Genomic DNA, 23,588 nt, shown 5'->3' with positions numbered 1-23,588 from the left:
ATTATTCACTTTAGTAATGGAGCCTTGGGCTAATTTGATCAGAAACAGTACTGACATAGAGGGTTTTGAAATAGATGAAAATACAACATCCAAAATTCAACTTTTTGCAGATGATGTTCTAATTACATCAGCAGGATCTAATTCTTCTATACAGTCTCTATTTGATAACATGATGAATTTTAAAAGTATTTCTGGTTTAATATTCAATGAAGAAAAACTAAAATACTACCTATATATACACGAAAAAATATTCTCATTAGTGATTTTACTAAATATGTACCCAATTCAGGTCAGATAACTTATTTAGGTATAATACTATCTAAAGATATTAAATCTATTATATATAATAATTATAATACCTGTTTTCTTAATATACAAAATCTTTTTAATACCTGGAATAATATGTTTTTACTATGGAGGAGAGACTTACAATTATTAAAATGATAATATTCCCCAAGATTTTATACTTAATACAATCAATAATACTTCCACCTACAAAAATAATTATCAAGAAACTGAACACACTAATGTTAAATTTCTTATGGGCACCTAATAGACCTAGGATTGCATTAAAGAAACATACTAATAGCTGGTCTCAAGGGGGTATTTCTTTTCCAGACTTTAATTTATATACTATCTCTTCTATTGTAAAAGTTATTACTTTATTAATAGATCAGTCATATGTCACAAAATGGAAAGATTATTGGGAGCTAATTAGTATACACTCCATGAAAATCTCCTTAACACATACAAATATGATTGTAAATAACTCCATGTTATGGTTACTAAAGGAATTTTGTACTTCACCTATTACACCTAAACATATGGTTTGTTATCCATTAAATATTATTATTAGTTATCGTAACTTTATATTCATGCACCCTAAGTATAGGGAATGGAATTTTATTGTATTTCCTATAATGTACACTCAGGGTATGCTTTTGTCATCTACTTCTGAAGGAACTCATTTAGCTATAGATAATGATCTAAAGTACTGGTATCAGTTGATATCTGATAATAAAGTTAAAAATCTAGATTTCTTAAAACAAGAATTTGATCTAAGAGAAACTTGCTGGTTAGAGGTTCAGCCCTTTAGACAACATCTCATTAATAAAATAGATTTAATGTCTATAACTGTTAAAGAATCTATTCCAACACTGATTGATTACTTGATATTAAATTTACAACATAAAGTTTCTGATAAAGGTAAACTTTCATACATACATAAAGTTATCAGACAAGAAACTTTTTACAGTGTAGATTCATACTGGAATTATTTCACTTCTATTAATGGGGACCCACCAAATCAACAAGATAAACAATATATATTGGAATCTGCTTATAGAACTACGTCTTCCATTGTCTGGAGACTTTATACATGGAAATTTTTACATAGATCTTTTTATACACCTTTGATGATGAATAAAATAAATAATAAAGATAATCTATGCAAGAGATGTAATGTAGAAATTAATGCTGACTGGGCTCATATGTTTTATGACTGTATAAAATTGAAAGAATACTGGAAGTCAATTAATGAATTTTGCAGGCTCTTTTTACAGATAATTTCATTATTTCTAAATCTCTTACATTATTCAACACACCTGTACCTCAAAGTGTTAAAAGGTTAAGCTTCCCTTGTTATGGTCTATTCTAGCAGTGGCTAGGAAAATAATAACTAGAAATTGGATTTCAGATACACCTCCTTCGTTCAATGAATTAAAAAATGTTATGAATATAGTGTGCCATATGGAAATAAACACAATTAGGACTAGAACAAATAGAAAAACATCTTATTTTATTGTATGGGATAATTTACAAAATTTGTTAAAAAAATTTTAATTTCAATAGCATGGTATTTTAGTTTAATTAATTGATCTGATTGTAGTGGATGTCTTTGTAAATATTTTAGTTGTTTTGTTGAATATTATAATAATACCTATTTTTAATTATTTGTATAAAATTGTTATGATATTTCTCTTATATGTTAAAACAATAAACCTGTTTTGAAAAAAAAAAAAAACAAAACAAAAAAAGTCATTAATAACAAAAAGCTATACTACACTACTTCTCAAAATATTTAAAAACATAACCTGAAAAAGTCCAGAAAGTATGTCATAACAAACTGCCATCAAGTTTAATAATTACTTCATAAAATGCATAACTAAACTCATCCCTAAGTTCTGCTGCTCATCCACACACTGAAAAACTGATTCTCCTAAATGAATTTCCCGTCAGACTCACCCAAACATACATGACTGCAAATCATCTCATCCATCATTGCTTCCTTCCACTTCCAAACCCTCCTCTTTTTCCTTCCAACCTGCTCCTACATCTCTTATCAATAAACTATTACTCAAGCTTCAACTGGGTCTATATTATTAACTTGAGCTTTTAGTATAGCGAATAAAACTCCATTGACACATAAACGTTGATCTACAAATTAAGCGAACTACCAAACCATCGAAAATGAAGACATCGAATGCATTACATCATCAAAAGCGCCATTCAGGTAAGTCCAACCCAACTAAATAAAGCTATATTAACACACTTTTTGCAGGGGGCAAGCCCCCCCCTGCACTCCCCACACCACCCCTACTGAAATATATCCAACTCTGAGGCCGCACTACAGTGGGGAAAAGGATATATTTCCTCATCCCCACGATCATGCTGCTGGCCAACAAATATGTTCGATGTGTTTAGGTTTGATGGTTTTGTAGTTCGCTGAATTTGTAGATCGACGTTTATGTGTCGACAGAATTGTATTCGCTATTATAAACGTTCAAGTTAATAATATAGACCCGCTTCAACCCTGTTCAACATCTCAGGTAATCTCCCGTCACAATACTCAAAACATGTTGCTGATGCCATAGCCCATCCAATCAGTATTCTTATTAACAGATCCATAGCAGAATCATGTTTTGGACCTATGGAAAAGATCTTACATTATCCCACTGCATAAAGGTGGCAGTTCAGCTAAAGTAACAGATTTCTGACCTATAGCTATACTGTCACCCCTCTTCAAAATTTTTGAAAAATATATTCACCATCATCTACAGCAATATCTCCTACATAATAACCTGATCTCCAATACCCAACATGGCTTCCAAGCAGCTCACAGTTCATCCACAGCCCTATTATCTTTCACTGATAACATAAATAAAGCAAGAGACGTTAGTAAACTGGTATCAGCTTTATTTCTTGACCTCTCTAAAGCTTTTGATATGGTCTCTCACTCTGGACTTCTCACTGAACTCTCCAACCTTGGTGTATCAGCTCCCTCTATTAAATGGTTTCACAGCCATCTCAGTAATAGACAACAGTCAGTAAAATGGCAAGGGGCTACCTCACAACCATCTGTTCTTCTGCCATTCTAACACAATTACAGTTAATTACCCAGAAAGCTTTCACTTCTATTGAAACATGGCTCACTACTCATACTCAGCCCAAACAAAACTAAGCTCTTCCTTTTCACTCCTAAATTGCATACCCCTGACTAAACATTAATCACATTTGTTTCATTAAATAATACTAAAATTGAAAGAGTTCCCCATACTAAATTATTAGGTGAGACTATTAATGACAAACTTAAGTCTGACATATATATTCAAAATAGCATCAAGAAAGTGCACCAGAAACTTTAATAATTATATAGGAATAAGCACTTTCTGAATGCTACTTCTAAAATCAAACTACCCAAATCTTGCCTCCTACCTTCACTGCTTTATGGTGCCCCAATCCTGAGCTTACAAGCCTCTTTAAAAGCTAAGTTAGAAAGCCGTTGCAACAAAATTGCAAAGTCTATATTGAGTGCTAAGCACTCATCGCATCACTGTAATACTTTACATTTGATCAACTAGCTGGAACTTCCCAACCTTCTCTCCTGTTGCCATCTAAAAGCTGCACATAATAATATCCACAAACCTTTACACTAACCAATCATTAGTCACTTACTTGACCTGCAGATCCCAAACAGAAATCTCAGGTCCAGCAACAAACAACTCCTCACCATCTCTGAACCCACAACTTCTTTCGGCCAAAGTCTTTCCTCCTACTCTGTTGTTAAAGTGTGGAACTCCCTAACCAGTTAATATCAGAACAATCACTAATCTTTCTTCCTTTAAACCTGCACTAAAAGAAAACTTAAGCAAACCTTGAATCTGTTCTTGTTCCCATCCCAGATGAAACTATGCATGCACTCTATCTTTCCTCTGAAGTTTTCTCTGCATTTCTGACTCACACTTCCTCTCTCTCTCTCTTTCTCTGCGCTTCTGCTTCCCCTCCTTCTGGTTCAAGCCTTTCTCCTTACCTTCTCTGTGCACGTCTCTGCTCCATATACAGTTCTTATCACTATGTCTTCCTTATCCTTTGCCTAGGTGTAGCAATCTCCTAGCCTGAGTTATGTATCTTCTCTTATCCCCTACCTCATATATTTCTCTCTCTCTCTAACAGACCTATCACATCATCTAACTGTACTTTATTACGATCGTTTCACCTTTCTGCATACTCAACACTTATCCAATTAATTATTAACTTAAAAACCACAAATCAGTCACTTTATCTATAGCCTCTTCTTATTTCTTTTTATATCTCTACAGTAAAGACTGTACTAGAATACCTTTTATCTATCATAAAGACTGCATTATAATGTTAAGACTGTACTAGAATACCTTTTTTCTGTAATAAAGACTGCATTATAATGTTAAGACTGTACTAGAATACCTTTTATCTATCATAAAGACTGCATTATAATGTTAAGACTGTACTAGAATACCTTTTATCTATCATAAAGACTGCATTATAATGTTAAGACTGTACTAGAATACCTTTTATCTATCATAAAGACTGCATTATAATGCTAAGACTGTACTAGAATACCTTTTTTTCTATAATAAAGACTGCATTATAATGTTAACACTGTACTAAAATGCCTTTTATCTATCATAAAGACTGCATTATAATGTTAAGACTGTACTAGAATACCTTTTATCTATCATAAAGACTGCATTATAATGTTAAGACTGCACTAGAATACCTTTTATCTATCATAAAGACTGCATTATAATGTTAAGACTGTACTAGAATACCTTTTGTACCTTAAAGAATATATTGTATTGCCTTTGTCTCACAAGTTTCAATGTAACTGCAATTCTTACATATTTATACATTACATATTTTGTTTGTTTTTAAAAATTTTGTAATGCGGAGCTTTTCTCTCTGGGCATCCACTGAAAATGGATTCTTTTTGGCCCAGTCAGACTTTCCTGGTAAATAAATGGCAAATAAATAAAATAAAAATACATCATAATGATCAAAACTCTACCAATGCAAGTACGTTTATAAATATTAATCTAATATACATTTGGAAGGTTCCATTTTTTTCATACTGAACATGTCTATTCATAGCTTCATTATTTGCAGTTGTGTTCTCATGACTTATTATCACACATTCTGATCACCACAAAGGAACAGCTGCAGTGTATATAAACTGAATGTAACCTCTGATTTGTGCAGGATATAGTTCTTTAGACAATGGAAGGTAGGAAGATCTTACCTCATTGAATTCTGGATTTAGTGTCTTCTTTTTAACCGATGTTTTATATTTTGATTTCTTCCCCATATCAGGACGCAGGTAACTGGACATACAAAAAAACAAAAAGAAATCTAGAGTTACAGAAAGAATAGTAGGGAGACAGAAAAAGAATGTAAGAAAAGTAGAAAGAAAGAAACAAACCAGCAAAGGGGGATAAAGTTGGTAAAGGGAGTGTGAGACTCAGAGACTGATGAATAAGAAAAATGCCTCACATGCAAAGTTAGTGAGTAAGGAAGGCATATAGAAAGAAATAGACAGATGGGGAATATACAAAAAGAGAGGTGGTGTTGAATAAAGTAAAGTAATGAGAAAGGAAGGCAGATATAAAGAAAGACACATATATAGAGAAGATAGTATGGGAAAGGGGGAATTCATATAGGAAGACCTCCACATCCATGTACAGGCATGCAGGAATAAGTGAAAAAGAAAGAAATAAAAAGGTAAGAAAGTCAGACGAACATTCTAGAGTAAGAAAGAAAGAAACATGTGACAAAAGGAAGAGGAAATAGGAAACTGAAATGACAGATAAAAGACAATATGGCTGACACTTCTATAGTGAGAGAAAAACAAGACAAAACAAAAGAGAGCAAAACAGACAGGCAGACTGGCAAAAGGAGAAGAAAAAGTGTTTGAGAAACAAATGGCAGATGAAGAGTGGTAAAACTGATGCTGATGATGAATGACAGCAGCATAGGATGTGAAGGGACAAAGGGATTAATAGGTTACGAAGAAAATTGAAAAGAGAATGTGAGTCTAAAGAAGAAAAGAAAGGAGCCATGAGGGTGAAAAGTGAAAGAGCTGTGTGTAGAGCAGAGTGAGAAAAATGAAAGGATACACGGGGGACAGAAAAAATAATGAAGCTGGGAAGAAATGGGTAAGGAGAAAAGTATGGGCAGTAAAAAACGAGAAGGTAAGATGTGAGTGTAAAAAGGAAGAAAAGCAGAAAAGTAACTGAAAGAAATGAGAGACAGCAATTCACACACAAAGAGAAAAGATAATTAAATATTTTACAACTAACATGAGGAGCGGTAAGAATTACATAGCCTACAGACAGCATTTATGTTTACACATGACCAGGTGGGCATTCTTTGTCATTTATAAAATAATCCCCATTACTCAGCTTCTAGCAATACCTAATAACTGGCCTCTCCAACAATTTCCAGGGGATGAGACAACAAGGGCAGAAGTGATAAACAGATAGAAAATACAGCTCAAAACTCTACCAATGCAAATACATGAAAGGACAAAAATTAAAATATAATGGGAATGACAAAATTTACAATGCAAACTAACAGGATAAAAACTAAAAAGTGATGTGAATGTTACAATTTACAGTGTAAGGTGAAAAGTGGTGAGAATAGTGAAGTTTACTATATACAGTCCCGAGGGAAGACTGAATGTGCTTAATAGTTCTGACTGGTAATTGGAAACAATGAAACCATGGTATAATAGTTGTATTTAGTGACTTTCTGCAGGTCTGGGATGGACATTGTAAGGCAGGATCTATAATGCTTCTTGGCACCTCCAGTTCTAGTGCATGAGATCATGTGTCACTAGATATAAAACAGTAGCCATGGTGCTTGTTCAGCAGATCCAATAACACCATCAAGCAGTAGCCATAAGAAATCTGAATCCCTTCCAGACATAGTGTATAATGCTGTGCCAGAGGAGTGCTTGGGTGCATATTATTTCACACTCTTACTACAGAACCAGTCTTTTGGATGAGCTTGTACAATGAATGTGCAATAGTTAAATAGGAAGGGTGGCTGTTGGTGTGTTATGGTAGCTAGGAGACCAGTAAGAATTAGGCCAGGGGACTGTCAGATAGCAGCTGTGGGACAGCTTAACCTTATATTAGAATCCCTGTCCTCATTCAACACACTGTATTCCATGGCAGTCCTGATTACAGGTATGCTACTGAATAAACATTTGGCACAGACAACTGCTTTGAGAATATCTGCAAAAATTGTACCCATGGAGGAATAACAGCTGACAGAATGTCTAAGTAAACTGGATACTCCCTCCAATCATATTACTATGTGTCAGAGATATCTGTGGTCCACTGTCAGCTTCTTTGGAAGGTCTCAGGCAATAACTTCTGCTAATAGAATTATTATTGCTTTGTAGCTACATGCAATTGAACTAAATGAGTGTTCATTTTTAAGATTTTGTACAGCTATATTTTGTATAATGTCTGTATTTTCTGTTAATGATTATTCTTTGAAACAGGTAAATATTACAGTTTAACATTAGCATGTTTACTGAAATGGTTAACTAATTTAAAGTAGGCCACAGCTATAAGATATAGCTATGAATGAAAGAGGTGGAATGTTTCTGTTAGGCAATGACTCTGCCATGGCTCACCGTTCTTGCAGTGCCTGTCACTCCCACAGACTGCAAGGCAGACAGCAGTCCAAAACTATAGGAAAGATGCATAGCTGGTGGTAACCTTTTGAACTGCAGAGACTAGCAATGCCAGGTCCTTGTTCTTATTTAGATCGTGGTACAATACAGGTCAGGGAATTTACCTTTTTCTCCACTGTAGTGTGATCTTGGAGTTAGTAAATATAATTAGCAAGGGGTGTGGGGGGTGCAGGAGGGCTCTCCTCCTGCAAAAGAATTGTTTATGTTGTTTGCGGGTGCTGTTGGGTTTATGTTGTTTATTGAGAAACCAAATTGTTGACCATATGGTTTTGATCATATGGGTTTTGACAATTCAGCCATTCAATAATTTGACATAGATCCCTTAAGTCTATAGTCTTAATCCTTTATAGCAGCTCTGAGTCTGGACATTTTAATGCAGGAACATCTCACAACTGCTTAGCCTGAATCTGTTATGGCAGAATCATTATGGACAACAAGAGTGCTACATTTATGGAGGTTCACAATTACTTTATTCTCAATCTCTCCCAGCAGTGGCCATTTTAGGAAATGTATCACGGGGGATACAGTTCTTGTACTCACAGCTCCTCTCACTATCTCATGCACTGACCCAGTCATGTATAGCCCCAATGACATCCATAATATATTTGTGAAATGATGCAAATCTGCATTATTAGCCCAACTCATGCATCAAGTTTAATTTTTAGAAAACATGCCTTTAATCAAAATGACTGATGAGAACATATGATCACTAACTGAAAAAAAACAACACTGTAGACACTCAGAATCTAATAAATGGTGATATACAGCTAATGGATAACGTAATGAAATGCTATTAATATTTTATGGCTTAAATGTTCAGAGAGAAGCCTTGTAGAGTCTTAAATGGCAGTGTAACACTCTCTGTGGTACGAAAAACAGCAAAACAAAATTGAACAGTTAGGAACACACTGCTCAGAGAAAATCCACAAGCATGCATTGCTGCCACAGAAATACAATATTATTTATTATTCAGGAGAGACTTGGAGAAAAAAGCTCCATGAATAATAAACTTTATAGTAAACACAATATTACAAAGCAAAATCCAATGCTTGCTAATTAAATTCATGGAGCTGGAGACACGTCAAGGAGTCTATGGTCAAAATGGTGTGTGATATTATGCCTAGAACTATGCAAGCATAACGTTACACTATTTGCAACCAGTTTCCAGGCAAAAAATGGCTTTGTGTTACTTCTTTTATTTGCAAAAATGCAGGATGGTATTCTGTACACTGTTATATCACAGAACAAAGGGTATAATTTGGCTAAATGCAATTAATAAATCATAATTAGACAATGACTATTGAATTCACAGCATTTGCTGTAACTAGTTCATGCAGATGGGGTAAGAAGGTGTACACCTCTTCTACTTTAGCAATGAGGGCTTTAAATTGCCAGTTTCATATGTTGAAATATCAGAATTTCCTCCTTTCTCAGCTAAAATCTAAAGTGGATGCTTTGGCAGAGGGCACAGAGTGTAAAGAATTGCAAGATTTGGTGCATGTTTCTGAACAGGTGGGGAAACATTCTTTGCAGTGTGGCTTTGATGCTTTGCAGGCTTCTTCTAGAGTGGCTGCCACTGGTTCAGTTCTTCGTAGGCATGCCTGGCTTAAGGATCAGAATTTATCTGAGCATGTTAAGTCTAGAATTCTGGATTCCGCTTTACAGTCCGAAGTTTTGTTTGGTCCTCCTGTGGAGTCTGTTTTGAAGAAAATGGAGGACAAGGCTAAGTCTATGCAGACTGTTAAAGATTTTTGCAGGTTCAACCTCCTAAGTTTAGTAGAAATTGGCCTGCTAAGGGGTGGACGATCCTTCTTCTGATTCCCAGTCTAGGGGTAGATCTAGGCGTGGTAGGGTAGAGCTCAGAGTACCTTTAGGCCTAGAACATGGAGTTCGCCTGCTCAATCTGCTGGTGAGGGTAGGGGCCAGTCCTTTCGTAAACAGGCCCAATGACCTGCATTTTCAGCTGCCAGATTCTTCTTGCCTGGCAGCTCCTTTGGGAGGAAAGCTAGCTCTCTTCAAGCAAAATTGGTTTTTAATCACCCAAGACAAATGGGTGTTGGACATTATATACAAAGGTTACAAGTTTTATTTCCATACATTGCCTCCTTTCAAAGGTATGCCAGACATTCCTCCTCGGCAAAGGATGGAGGCTCACAAACAGATTTCATTACTTCTTCACATGGGAGCTATACAGCCAGTACCTCCTTCAGAAGTGGGTCTAGGGTTTTATTCCCCCCTGTTTCTAGTACCAAAGAAAGGAACACGTGGAGACCGATTTTGGATTTATCTCTCCTCAACACTTATTTGGACATTCCAAAGTTCAAAATGTTGATATTACAACAGCTTTTGCCTCTGCTGGGAAAAGATCACTGGATGGTAACTCTGGATCTAAAAGAGGCTTATCTTCATGTTCCTATCAGGCCCAGTTGCAGGAAGTACCTGCGTGAGCTGGAAATTTACATTATTAGTTCTCTGCATTGCCCTTTGGCTTATCTACTGCGCCCAGAGTGTTCACAAAGGTTCTGGCTCCAGTGATAGCCTTTTTCTGGATGGAAGGAATACAAATTTATCCTTATTTGGACGATTGCCTGATTATTGCACAAGACAAGGACGAGCTTCTTCAGCATCTACAGTATGTGATGGTAGTGTTAAGATGCCTAGGGTATTCTGTGAACAAAACAAAGTCCAGTCTAGTACCCTCTCAGGACATGTGCTTTCTGGGTATGAGACTGAATACAGCTTCCCAGATGGCCTTTTTGACCCCGGACAAACAGAAAAGTCTTTCACTTTATTTCCATCAAATGTCTCTACAGTCCAGGCTGACTGCAAGGACAGTCCTTCAAGCCTTGGGGTTCATGGCATCTTGTATTCTGGTGCTTCCCAATGCCAAATTGCATATGAGGAAGCTTCAATGGTATCTCAAAAATCTATGGACACAACACTGCCAGGATCTAGACACTGTCATTCAGATAATACCTTGCATTCAGAAGGAATTTTTGTGGTGGGCTCAGGAATGTCACCTAAACAAGGGACTCTCTGTGACCCGACCAGAGGCGAGTCAGATTCTAACGACGGATGCCTCGGACAAGGCTTGGGGAGCACACCTCAATGGAAAATGGGTGCAAGACACGTGGCCTGCCAGACTTCAACATTTGCATATCAACTTGAAGGAGATGTTAGCAGTACAATTTGCATTGATGGCTTTCAAGGATTTACTTCACCCAGGGCAGGTGTTGATTCTAACAGACAACACAACTGTCATGTGGTACATCAACAAGCAAGGGGGAACTCATTCATACCCTCTTTGCAGACAAGCGATGATTTTGTGGGAGACAGCTCTCAGTTACAACCTCAATCTTCAGGCAAGATTTCTACCAGGAGCACAGAACTCCTTAGCAGATGTATTGAGCAGACAAATAGTGGATCCTCACGAGTGGAAATTGGATCCTCAGGTATTTCAAAAGTTGACAGTGTCATGGGGAACTCCAGACATAGATCTGTTCGCTTCTCCACTAAATTACCAGTTGCCAAAGTTTTGCACAAAAAGGTTTCATCCCACAGCTTGGAAGGTGGACGCTCTGTCATTCAGTTGGAACAATCTTCATGTATATGCCTTTCCACCTCTACCTCTTCTGCCCAAGGTTCTCTTGAAGGCCAGACAAGACAAGCCATCCATGATCCTGATAGCACCGGATTGGCCTCGACAACACTGGTACCCACTACTGAGGAGTTTGGTCCGAGAACCTCCATGGCCTCTGCCTTTGATTCCACATCTTTTGTCTCAGGAGGGCAATCACTTTCTCAATGTCAGAATTCAGTCTCTGCATCTAACAGCCTGGCATATTCTGTTTTAGATTCTGGAGGTTCTCAGCTTCCACAACAAGTTTTGAATGTTATTTTGGAGGCCAGGAGGCCTAGTACAAGGAAAGTTTATGCTGATAAATGGAGGAGATTTCTTATTTGGAGCAAAGGGAAGGACTTTGATGTTTCCAAGCCTAATTTGAGTGCTTCCTTACAATATCTTACTGAGTTATTAGACAAAGGTTTTTCCTTCTCCTCCATAAAGGTTCATGCTGCAGCCATTTCGGCTAATTATGACTGTGACCCTCCTTTATTCTCTCATCCTTTGTTTAAGCAGTTTCTCAGAGGGGCAAAGAACATAAAACCCCCACGTAGAGCTCCTACTCCTGCTTGGGATCTCAATTTTGTGTTGGAAAAGCTTACTCTACAACCTTTTGAGCCTGCAGCTACTGCCGAGTTAAAGTATTTGTCATGGAAAACTGCTTTTTTGTTGGCCACTACTTCTGCAAGAAGGGTTTCTGAATTACAGGCCCTTATGGCAGTGGAGCCTTTCTTGATTTTTCATAAGGATAGGGTATCTTTGCACTAATCCTTCCTTTATGCCTAAAGTGGTTTCTAGTGTGGCCCTTATGGTGAAACAAAATTCAGCAAGATGCATCATACTAGGTGCTTCTCACCTCATACTATTGAGTGTAACTGGACCAAACATAATGTTGGTGATACAAAATGCATGGGCTGTGTATTCTGTAACATGCAGCACTGAGTGCAAATGGTCCAAACATAGGTTCATAGGTTCATACTAGGCTATCTTCCCTAGGGCATTTATAAGCCTAGCCAGAGTGTGTTTGGCTTTCACCACCCATTTTAAATTAATTTTGCTATGCCCTTTTTCGAGGTTAGTATACTGTGCCTCTGTCTAACAGTGACACAGAAGTGATACCCGGGGTAAACCTACGATCTCCCATCCACTCATCAAGATTCCTCTTGAAGAGAGTCAGTGAGGGACTCTGCCTAACCTGGACTGGGATTTTATTCCAGAGTGAAGGGAGCCTCTGGGTTATGAATCTGTCCCTCCAGCATGTCCTATTTATTTCAGTGCTGAGGTTCAAGTCTCTCAAGCCAGAGCTCGATGGGATTTGGATTTTCTGAGATGCAGCATGTCCATTAATTCTGGGTTGGACATGGCTTTATACGTCAGGCACAGATCGCCTCTGAGAAGGCGGTATGCTACTGAGTAGAGCTGGAGTTTCTTTAACCGGGCAGCATATGGCATCTGTTTGAGCCCTTTGATCCTCTTGGTGAGGTACTTTTGGGGTCTTTCCAGTTGCTGCAGGTGTCTGGTAAGGTACATCCCAAAAGGGGCATTGTACTCAATTATGGGCCTGATGAGGGATGAGTAAAGAGGCACGATGACCTCCCCTGATCTAGATGTAAATCCCTTCATGATTAGGTGGGCTATATAAAATGTTTTTCTAACCACTTTGGCCACGTGGTTGTCAAATGAGAGGTTGCTATCAACTTGGCTCCCCAGGTCCCTAATTACTTCTTCTGTACTTAATTGATTACCACCTATGTGGTAATTTGTGGGCACTTTGTTTTTGCCAAAGGGGATGACTATACACTTTTTGGCGTTTAGCTTGAGGCCATGGCTCTGTCACCAGTTGTCTGTTTCTATGAGGCCCTTTTGGAGGATGCTTGTGTCAGCTGGAGAGTCAATTATAGTGCCCAGTTTGCAGTCATCTGCGAACTTGGTCAGCCACAGTCCTTCTGTGTTGGCCTGTACCTCCGAGAAATATATACTGAACAAGAGAGGTCCCAGGACTGAGCCTAGTGGGACACCACTTGTAACTGGTTTGGAGTCTGACATGGCTCCAGCAATTCTAACCATGTGGGTTCTGTCCTTGAGCCAGTTTGCAACCCATCTAGTGATATAGGGGTTTACATTTAAGCTGGTGAGCTTATCTATAATGCCCGAGTGGGGTATTGTATCGAAGGCTTTTGCGAGGTCCAGGTAGGCTGTGTGGACCACCTTCCCCTTGTCAATGGCCTTGGTGACTGTTTCAAAGAAATTGACCAGGATTAAGAGGCAGGATCTGCCCTTAACAAAGCCGAACTGGGTAGGATCCAGTGTCTGTAGGTCCCCAATATCTTTATTTATGAGGTCCATGATGATCCTTTCCATAGCTTTGCAGACCAAGCTAGTCAGGCTTATGGGGTGATAGTTTCCAGGATCCGTTGAGGCACCATCTTTGTGGAGAGGGACCACTGTTGCTGTATGCCACTCTTTGGGTACATATCCTGTAGTAAGGCTGAGATTGAACAGTAGTTTTATGTTTGGGTTTAGCTCTTCTTGGAGTTCATGTAGGATGCAGCCCGGGACACTGTCTGGTCCCATTGACGCTGTGTTTTTTGCTTTTGAGAGGGCAACTCTTACCTGAGCATCTGAGATGTCAGGGGGGCAGCACTCTGCTGGGATAGATATTTGCCCTTTGGTGGGAGGGGAGAAGTTTGCACTGAACCTGTCAGCTAGGATGTTGGCAATGTCTGTGGGTTCGGTGTATTTTTTGTCATTTTGGACTAATTCTGAGCATATCTGGGAATTCCCACCCAGGTTCCTAACATAACTAAAGAAAGCCTTGTGATTATCCTTAGTGTCCTGTGCAATATTTCTCTAGAAGCTGGCCTTAGAAGATTTTATGAGTGCCCATAGTTTTTTGCTAATACTGATCAGAGATGCCTTCCCTTTTTGGGATTTTGCTCTATCATGTAGTAACTTCCTCCTTCTATTGTATAGTTTGTTTATGGCTGGGGTCCACCAGACAGGACGTCTGCCTTTGGAGGATTGGGTCTTGGTTTTATTTGGGATTGCATGATCCATGCATTCATGAAGGTGTTCATAGAATGCGTTTATAAAGGATTCTGTGGTCTGGGCCATATTTTCCACAGGCACGGGGGCTTTGAAGGATTCCACCTCGGTTTTGAGGAGTGTGAAATTTGCTTTAGAGAAGTTTTTCACTGTGGTTTTCAGGGCAGGGGGTGGAGTCGGGATGTGAATATCCAGTGAGATTAGTTTATGGTCTGATCTTACCAGTGAGGGATACACTTTTGGTATGGAGCATAGAGTCCCCATGTTGGTGATGATCAGGTCCAGTATGTTTTCCCCTCTTGTGGGGGTGGTAACAAGTTGTTCCATAGCATTTGAGTTTATAAATTCTAGGAACCTTTGGGCTAGGGTGTTGGAGCTAGAGTAATGCTCCCAGTCTATGTTTGGGTAGTTGAAGTCGCCCAATATAATGGTGTTTGGAGAGACCTTCATATTTTCCAGTGTTCTCAGGAAGGCCGAGTGGGGTTCCTGGGTTTGGGAGGGTGGTCTGTAGCAGACTATAAACTGGAAGGCAGTTTTATATACTGTTAGTTGCACATGGATAGTCTCTGATGCTTCGTGCTGTGCCACCAACCTGGAGGTGTGGGTATCTTTGACGAATATTGATACTCCCCCTCCTTTTGTGGTTTGGTCCAAGTTTTGGGGCCAAAAAGCATGGTATGAGGTATAACCTGGTAGTGCTGGGGTGCTCTCAGGAGCCTTGAACCAGGTTTCTGTTACTGCACAGATATCGATGTTCTCCATGCTAAGGAGAGTTTCAAGTGCATGCATCTTGAGGTTTAGACTTCTGGTGTTGAGTAGCATTACTCTTAGTTTCTTATCCCTTGTGATACCTATGGAGGTGGGTTTGTCTTTTGAGCCTTGCCTAAAAAAGGCACTATGGGGGTAGCAAGAGCCTTTGCCAATATCCGAAAGCCCAGGGGTGACAGGTGCAAGCCATCTCTAGAGAAGCATCGTGGCTTGTCAAGCATGTCATCCCAGGCTGACAGGCATTGGATCCCCTTTGAATGACACCAATACTTAAGCCAATTGTTGAAATTGATCATCTTGTCTTCATATTGTGGCATCATTCTTGGTGAGCGTAAGATGCTACTCAAGGTCAGGATCATACCGGCCTGGGCTACATGCTCAGAGAGCTCCTCTATGTCTCTTTTCATGTAGTCCAGGGAGGTATGTCTCAGGTCATTCACACCAGCATGGACAATGACTGAGTCATATTTGTACTTGCCTTGGAGTGACCTGAGTGCTTGTGTTATGTGGCAGAGCCTAGCGCCCGACAGGCAGGTCACCGTGACCTTCTCCTTGTTCAGCCTGGTGAGCGGGACGTCAGTGTGCCTGACGATAGAGTCACCTATTACAAGTGTATCAGATGTGTTGTTTAGCCTTAAGGGCTGTGACTGTTCGGCACACTGGCTTTGTGAGCTATGTGTTGCACGTGTTTTGTTTTGGGGTAGCGGTTGCTTGGATGTCTGCTTTGGAGGTCTTTGCTGCTTAGGCAGATTTTTATTTAGAGCCTCCGGGTATGTTTTTGTGTGTTTATGTGTTTGGTTTGCTGTCGTGGTAGGTCTATGTGAGACTGGAATTGTAGTGAGTGTGGTTTCCTTCTCCTCCTGACTGGTTTTGCCAGTACTGAGTTGAGAGAGCTTTGCCTCCAGTATGGCTATATGGTTGCATCTCTCACCTATGTTGGAATTTGTTGGGAGGAGGAGAGGGTTGTCTGTGTACATGAGGCAGTTGTAACATTGCCTCAAGATTCCCAGATTCACCAGCTGGACCGGAGAGGAGATTGACAACTGACCTTTGGACATGCTAGAATAGTATTGGGAATTCCTTTATAATTGAAAAAAAAGGGCCAGTGAGGAACGAGGTACTCAAGGGGAGTTTGTGAGGGTGTAGTGCATTTAATATTTTAGTGCTGACTTATATAATTGCTTTAGCGAGCAAGTGCCAGGTAACTTAAATGCAATGTGTTACAGGTAATTTAAATGCAAAAATGACAAACAGTAACTTTCTTTCAAGTGAAACAAGGAAATAAGTACACTAAGCAATGCAGATATCACTAGGGATCCACAGAAGCACTGGAAAGCCACGATGTTCTTCATCTCACATTGCTGCAGTCCTTACTTATGGGGTAGTCCGCTGTCCTCGGTCGGCCCGAATACCAAAGTATTAGGCTGACATCGGTCATGGGCGCACAGCCCTGACATCAGAGCGTCAGGGTATAAAAGCGCATGACCGACGTCATATCCTCAGTCTTTTTTGCCGCATGGTCCGATGCAGAAGCAGCGTTGCAAGTGCCGTTCGGCTTTCTGAAATTTTTTCGTTGGAGTTTCAGACATACCAAGTTGGCTAAGTACCCGTTGGGAGCATTTTTGTTTTTTCTTGCCTCAGTTATTTACCGGATGTCAGAAAAAGTGAATAATTGTATTTCTTGTGGGAAGCAGATACCGCATAGGGATTACCACTCGCTTTGTATCCTTGCTTGGGACCGAGCACGACGTAGTTGGGTGTCGGTTTTGTGCTAGGTTTAATAAGCGCACTATTAAGAGAAGGCTAGATTGCGCTAGGTTAGTCTTTGGCAAACGGTGTAATTATAATATGCCGTCGGATCCTCCGCCCGCTTCCATGAAGAAGCGTAAAGACAAATCTGTAAAGCCTAGACAGGATGATTCGTCCATTTCGGACGCCGGTCCTTTAGAGACTGCAGTGGAACAGGTGGATCCGGCTGAAGTTTCTGTTGAGTCTCAGGGGGAAACCTTGATTTTACAGGATGTGGCCTCACAGGAGTCAGGTCAGGCTGAAGGGGCCTCTCAGGTTACTATTCTTCTTTGTCTAAGGGGGTTAGGCCTTCTGCTACTGTTTCTAGGGCTCCTTCTAAGGGCAGGTCTGTTTTGCCTTCTTCTGGAGTTAGTTCTGGTTCTTCAGGGTCTGTACCTAAGAAGCATATGCTTAAAATGGCAGAAGATTTGATTACTTTAATTAGAGGTTCCATGCCCCCTCCTGATAAGAGGCCCAGGGTAGAGCCAGAGTTGGAAATTTTGGAGCAGGCCTCAGATGATTCTGAGTCTTCTGCTGAAGATATTCAAGATTTTCCTCCTTATTCGGATTCCGATGCAGAGGATTCTACTCCTTCTGCTTCCTCCAGAGGATTTTTCATTTTCAGAATCCTTACATTCTATGAGGGAACATTTTAAGTGGGAAGGACAGGATTACTCAGATTCCAGAAAGAGGCTTAGAGAGTTCTTGTTTTTACCACAGCATAGACCCTTGGCTATTCCTCCTGTTTTGGATGTTGTTCAGGATGTTTTTCTCGAGGCCTCATTTAATCCAGATTCTATGCCTCCTGCACCAGTTAAACTGGACAGGTATTATAGGGTACCTGAGGCTCATAAATACCTATATAAGAGTCCTAGGGCGGACCCAGAAACTATTAGTCAGGGGCCTAAGGGTGTTAGGGCTTCTGTTGTAAAGAATCCGGTTCCTCTAGATAAGGAAGCTAGAGCTTTGGACAGATGGGGTAAGAAGGTGTACACCTCTTCTACTTTAGCAATGAGGGCTTTAAATTGCCAGTTTCATATGTTGAAATATCAGAATTTCCTCCTTTCTCAGCTAAAATCTAAAGTGGATGCTTTGGCAGAGGGCACAGAGTGTAAAGAATTGCAAGATTTGGTGCATGTTTCTGAACAGGTGGGGAAACATTCTTTGCAGTGTGGCTTTGATGCTTTGCAGGCTTCTTCTAGAGTGGCTGCCACTGGTTCAGTTCTTCGTAGGCATGCCTGGCTTAAGGATCAGAATTTATCTGAGCATGTTAAGTCTAGAATTCTGGATGCCCCTTTACAGTCCGAAGTTTTGTTTGGTCCTCCTGTGGAGTCTGTTTTGAAGAAAATGGAGGACAAGGCTAAGTCTATGCAGACTGTTAAAGATTTTTTGCAGGTTCAACCTCCTAAGTTTAGTAGAAATTGGCCTGCTAAGGGGTGGACGTATCCTTCTTCTGATTCCCAGTCTAGGGGTAGATCTAGGCGTGGTAGGGGTAGAGCTCAGAGTACCTTTAGGCCTAGAACATGGAGTTCGCCTGCTCAATCTGCTGGTGAGGGTAGGGGCCAGTCCTTTCGTAAACAGGCCCAATGACCTGCATTTTCAGCTGCCAGATTCTTCTTGCCTGGCAGCTCCTTTGGGAGGAAAGCTAGCTCTCTTCAAGCAAAATTGGTTTTTAATCACCCAAGACAAATGGGTGTTGGACATTATATACAAAGGTTACAAGTTTTATTTCCATACATTGCCTCCTTTCAAAGGTATGCCAGACATTCCTCCTCGGCAAAGGATGGAGGCTCACAAACAGATTTCATTACTTCTTCACATGGGAGCTATACAGCCAGTACCTCCTTCAGAAGTGGGTCTAGGGTTTTATTCCCCCCTGTTTCTAGTACCAAAGAAAGGGAACACGTGGAGACCGATTTTGGATTTATCTCTCCTCAACACTTATTTGGACATTCCAAAGTTCAAAATGTTGATATTACAACAGCTTTTGCCTCTGCTGGGAAAAGATCACTGGATGGTAACTCTGGATCTAAAAGAGGCTTATCTTCATGTTCCTATCAGGCCCAGTTGCAGGAAGTACCTGCGTTTTCGAGCTGGAAATTTACATTATTAGTTCTCTGCATTGCCCTTTGGCTTATCTACTGCGCCCAGAGTGTTCACAAAGGTTCTGGCTCCAGTGATAGCCTTTTTCTGGATGGAAGGAATACAAATTTATCCTTATTTGGACGATTGCCTGATTATTGCACAAGACAAGGACGAGCTTCTTCAGCATCTACAGTATGTGATGGTAGTGTTAAGATGCCTAGGGTATTCTGTGAACAAAACAAAGTCCAGTCTAGTACCCTCTCAGGACATGTGCTTTCTGGGTATGAGACTGAATACAGCTTCCCAGATGGCCTTTTTGACCCCGGACAAACAGAAAAGTCTTTCACTTTATTTCCATCAAATGTCTCTACAGTCCAGGCTGACTGCAAGGACAGTCCTTCAAGCCTTGGGGTTCATGGCATCTTGTATTCTGGTGCTTCCCAATGCCAAATTGCATATGAGGAAGCTTCAATGGTATCTCAAAATCTATGGACACAACACTGCCAGGATCTAGACACTGTCATTCAGATAATACCTTGCATTCAGAAGGAATTTTTGTGGTGGGCTCAGGAATGTCACCTAAACAAGGGACTCTCTGTGACCCGACCAGAGGCGAGTCAGATTCTAACGACGGATGCCTCGGACAAGGCTTGGGAGCACACCTCAATGGAAAATGGGTGCAAGACACGTGGCCTGCCAGACTTCAACATTTGCATATCAACTTGAAGGAGATGTTAGCAGTACAATTTGCATTGATGGCTTTCAAGGATTTACTTCACCCAGGGCAGGTGTTGATTCTAACAGACAACACAACTGTCATGTGGTACATCAACAAGCAAGGGGGAACTCATTCATACCCTCTTTGCAGACAAGCGATGATTTTGTGGGAGACAGCTCTCAGTTACAACCTCAATCTTCAGGCAAGATTTCTACCAGGAGCACAGAACTCCTTAGCAGATGTATTGAGCAGACAAATAGTGGATCCTCACGAGTGGAAATTGGATCCTCAGGTATTTCAAAAGTTGACAGTGTCATGGGGAACTCCAGACATAGATCTGTTCGCTTCTCCACTAAATTACCAGTTGCCAAAGTTTTGCACAAAAGGTTTCATCCCACAGCTTGGAAGGTGGACGCTCTGTCATTCAGTTGGAACAATCTTCATGTATATGCCTTTCCACCTCTACCTCTTCTGCCCAAGGTTCTCTTGAAGGCCAGACAAGACAAGCCATCCATGATCCTGATAGCACCGGATTGGCCTCGACAACACTGGTACCCACTACTGAGGAGTTTGGTCCGAGAACCTCCATGGCCTCTGCCTTTGATTCCACATCTTTTGTCTCAGGAGGGCAATCACTTTCTCAATGTCAGAATTCAGTCTCTGCATCTAACAGCCTGGCATATTCTGTTTTAGATTCTGGAGGTTCTCAGCTTCCACAACAAGTTTTGAATGTTATTTTGGAGGCCAGGAGGCCTAGTACAAGGAAAGTTTATGCTGATAAATGGAGGAGATTTCTTATTTGGAGCAAAGGGAAGGACTTTGATGTTTCCAAGCCTAATTTGAGTGCTTCCTTACAATATCTTACTGAGTTATTAGACAAAGGTTTTTCCTTCTCCTCCATAAAGGTTCATGCTGCAGCCATTTCGGCTAATTATGACTGTGACCCTCCTTTATTCTCTCATCCTTTGTTTAAGCAGTTTCTCAGAGGGGCAAAGAACATAAAACCCCCACGTAGAGCTCCTACTCCTGCTTGGGATCTCAATTTTGTGTTGGAAAAGCTTACTCTACAACCTTTTGAGCCTGCAGCTACTGCCGAGTTAAAGTATTTGTCATGGAAAACTGCTTTTTTGTTGGCCACTACTTCTGCAAGAAGGGTTTCTGAATTACAGGCCCTTATGGCAGTGGAGCCTTTCTTGATTTTTCATAAGGATAGGGTATCTTTGCGTACTAATCCTTCCTTTATGCCTAAAGTGGTTTCTAGTGTGGCCTTAAACCAAACTATTCATTTGCCTACTTTTATGCAAATCCTCAAAATAAAGGGAGAAGATTTTGCATACTTTGGATATTCACAGGCAGTTGCGTTATTATTTGAGCAGAACCAAGGAGTTCAGACAGTCTCAGCAGTTGTTTGTTTCTTTTGCTTTGGGTTCACAGGGTAGACCTGTTTCAAAACAAACTATTTCTAAATGGATTGGGTTTTGTATTTCTTTTGTTATTCCCATCATGGTAAGGAGATTCCGACTGGAATCAGACTTCATTCCACTAGAGCTACTGCAACTTCTACTGCCTTTCTAAGGGGTAGCTACAAAGGATATTTTGGAAGCAGCCACTTGGAGTTCAGTACATACTTTTCTAAACATTACCACCTTCCTCTTTATTCTAAGTCTAGGGCTGGATTTGCCACTGCAATATTACAGGGCATTTTAGCAGCCCCTAATGCTTTATGATTTTTCCAACCTCCCTTTCCCGTTGCTTTGGGATTCTACCCATAAGTAAGGACTGCAGCAATGTGAGATGAAGAACATAGTACAGTTTTGTACCTACCATAAATGTAGATGTTCAAGATCCACATTGCTGCAGTCCAATTTTCCTCCCTCCTTCCCCTCTGTAGCTTAGCATGGTTATATGGTTTGGGTGATGGCTGTAGTTGGGCATATCTTTTGGGAAGGTTCTCTGTTTTTTGGCTGTGGCCTTTCTTTTAGGGCCTTCTGACATCTGGGGCAAGAAAAGACTGAGGATATGACGTCGGTCATGCGCTTTTATACCCTGACGCTCTGATGTCAGGGCTGTGCGCCCATGACCGACGTCAGCCTAATACTTTGGTATTCGGGCCGACCGAGGACAGCGGACTACCCCATAAGTAAGGACTGCAGCAATGTGGATCTTCGAACATCTACATTTATGGTAGGTACAAAACTGTACTTTTTAGGTGGAATTAGTGTTTCAGGGAAATAACAAGGAAACAAACAACAAGCATACAAATAAAGCTAGATTCAGCAGGCCTGGATCTAGTCTATGCTACAGCGAACAAGGTGTACCAATTTCAGTAAGCAACAGTTCAAATATGCAGACACTATAAGCCTTTAACCAGAAATTCCCAGCTCAGAAGGGCGGAGTCCAGCCTCTCCTCCCACAAGAGTGCAGACCACGAACCTTCTTAATGTAAAATAACTGGCCTGAAGCCCAAGTGCTTAAACCAGAACTAATACACTTTTAGAATAACAGACACTGAGCCCTCAATCAGCAGTTCACAACTTAAAAGGATGTATGCTACCTGTCCTGCCACCACAGTGCAGGCCACAAACCTTCCTAATGTAAAACAACTGGTCTGAAGCCCAAGTGCTTAATCCAAAAGACTTAGCATGATAGCTACACTTTAATCAAGTTACTACCAAGCAGTAATAAATACAATTGAATATTTTAAAGAATGCCTGGATTAGTGCTCAAGTTTTACAAACTAAGCTAGATTCAGCAGGCCTGGATCTAGCCTATGCTACAGCAGACAAGGTGTACCAATTTCAGTAAAAAGCAGTTCAAATATGCAGGCACTATAAGCCTTTAACCAGAAATTCCCAGCTCAGAAGGGCAGAGTCAAGCCTCTCCTTCCACAAGAGTGCAGACCATGAACCCTTTTAATGTAAAATAACTGGCCTGAAGCCCAAGTGCTTAAACCAGAATTAATACACTTTTAGAATAAGAGACACTGAGCTGTCAATCAGCAGTTCTCAACTTAGAAGGATGTAAGCTACCTGTTCTGCCACTATACACCTTGCATAGGCTGTGGGCACTGTAACATGCAGCATTGGGTGTAACTGGACCAAACATGATGCAGATATCATGCACCTTGTATGGGCTGTGTGCACTTTAACAGGCAGCACTGGGTGTAACTGGACAAATATGCTGCAGATGATACACCGTGCATGGGCTGGGTGCACTGAAACATGCAGTGCTGGGTGTAACCAGGTCCAATTCAGTGCAGCAGGTTTAATGTAAATGCATGCTGTGCACTGCAGCACTAGGTGTTAACTTGCAAAGTAGAATGCAGAATACGTCTTGTGATTGGGCTCTCTGCACCAGACCACATGACACTAGGTGAATTTAGCCAAACACAGTACAATAGGTTCACTAGTATTGTGCAATGCAAAACAAAGAACAATGCATGGGTAGGGAGCTGGGAGGAATGCATCTCATGGTTCACACTTCTAGCACCTTTGCACAATATATTGTAAGTGGGTCATTTACACCATGTCATAATCAATCACTGG

General features: G+C 40.5%; 1 protein-coding gene across 2 annotated transcripts in view; it reads right to left on the bottom strand.

Annotated features, from left to right (window-relative positions):
• The window catches only part of LOC122811948 (double C2-like domain-containing protein beta), a 1,736,177-nt gene that overhangs the window by 363,668 nt on the left and 1,348,921 nt on the right, over positions 1-23,588 (bottom strand). For both annotated transcript variants that reach the window (XM_044084139.1, XM_044084141.1), the window contains one exon: positions 5,555-5,636. In XM_044084139.1, the coding sequence (XP_043940074.1) occupies positions 5,555-5,636 (82 nt within the window). The remainder of the gene's footprint in view (positions 1-5,554; positions 5,637-23,588) is intronic.

Source organism: Protopterus annectens, chromosome 9.part0 (assembly GCF_019279795.1).
Source record: "Protopterus annectens isolate FY-2018-M chromosome 9.part0, PAN1.0, whole genome shotgun sequence".
Classification (NCBI taxonomy): Eukaryota; Metazoa; Chordata; order Ceratodontiformes; family Protopteridae; genus Protopterus; species Protopterus annectens.
This window is presented reverse-complemented; position numbering and strand designations above follow the sequence as displayed.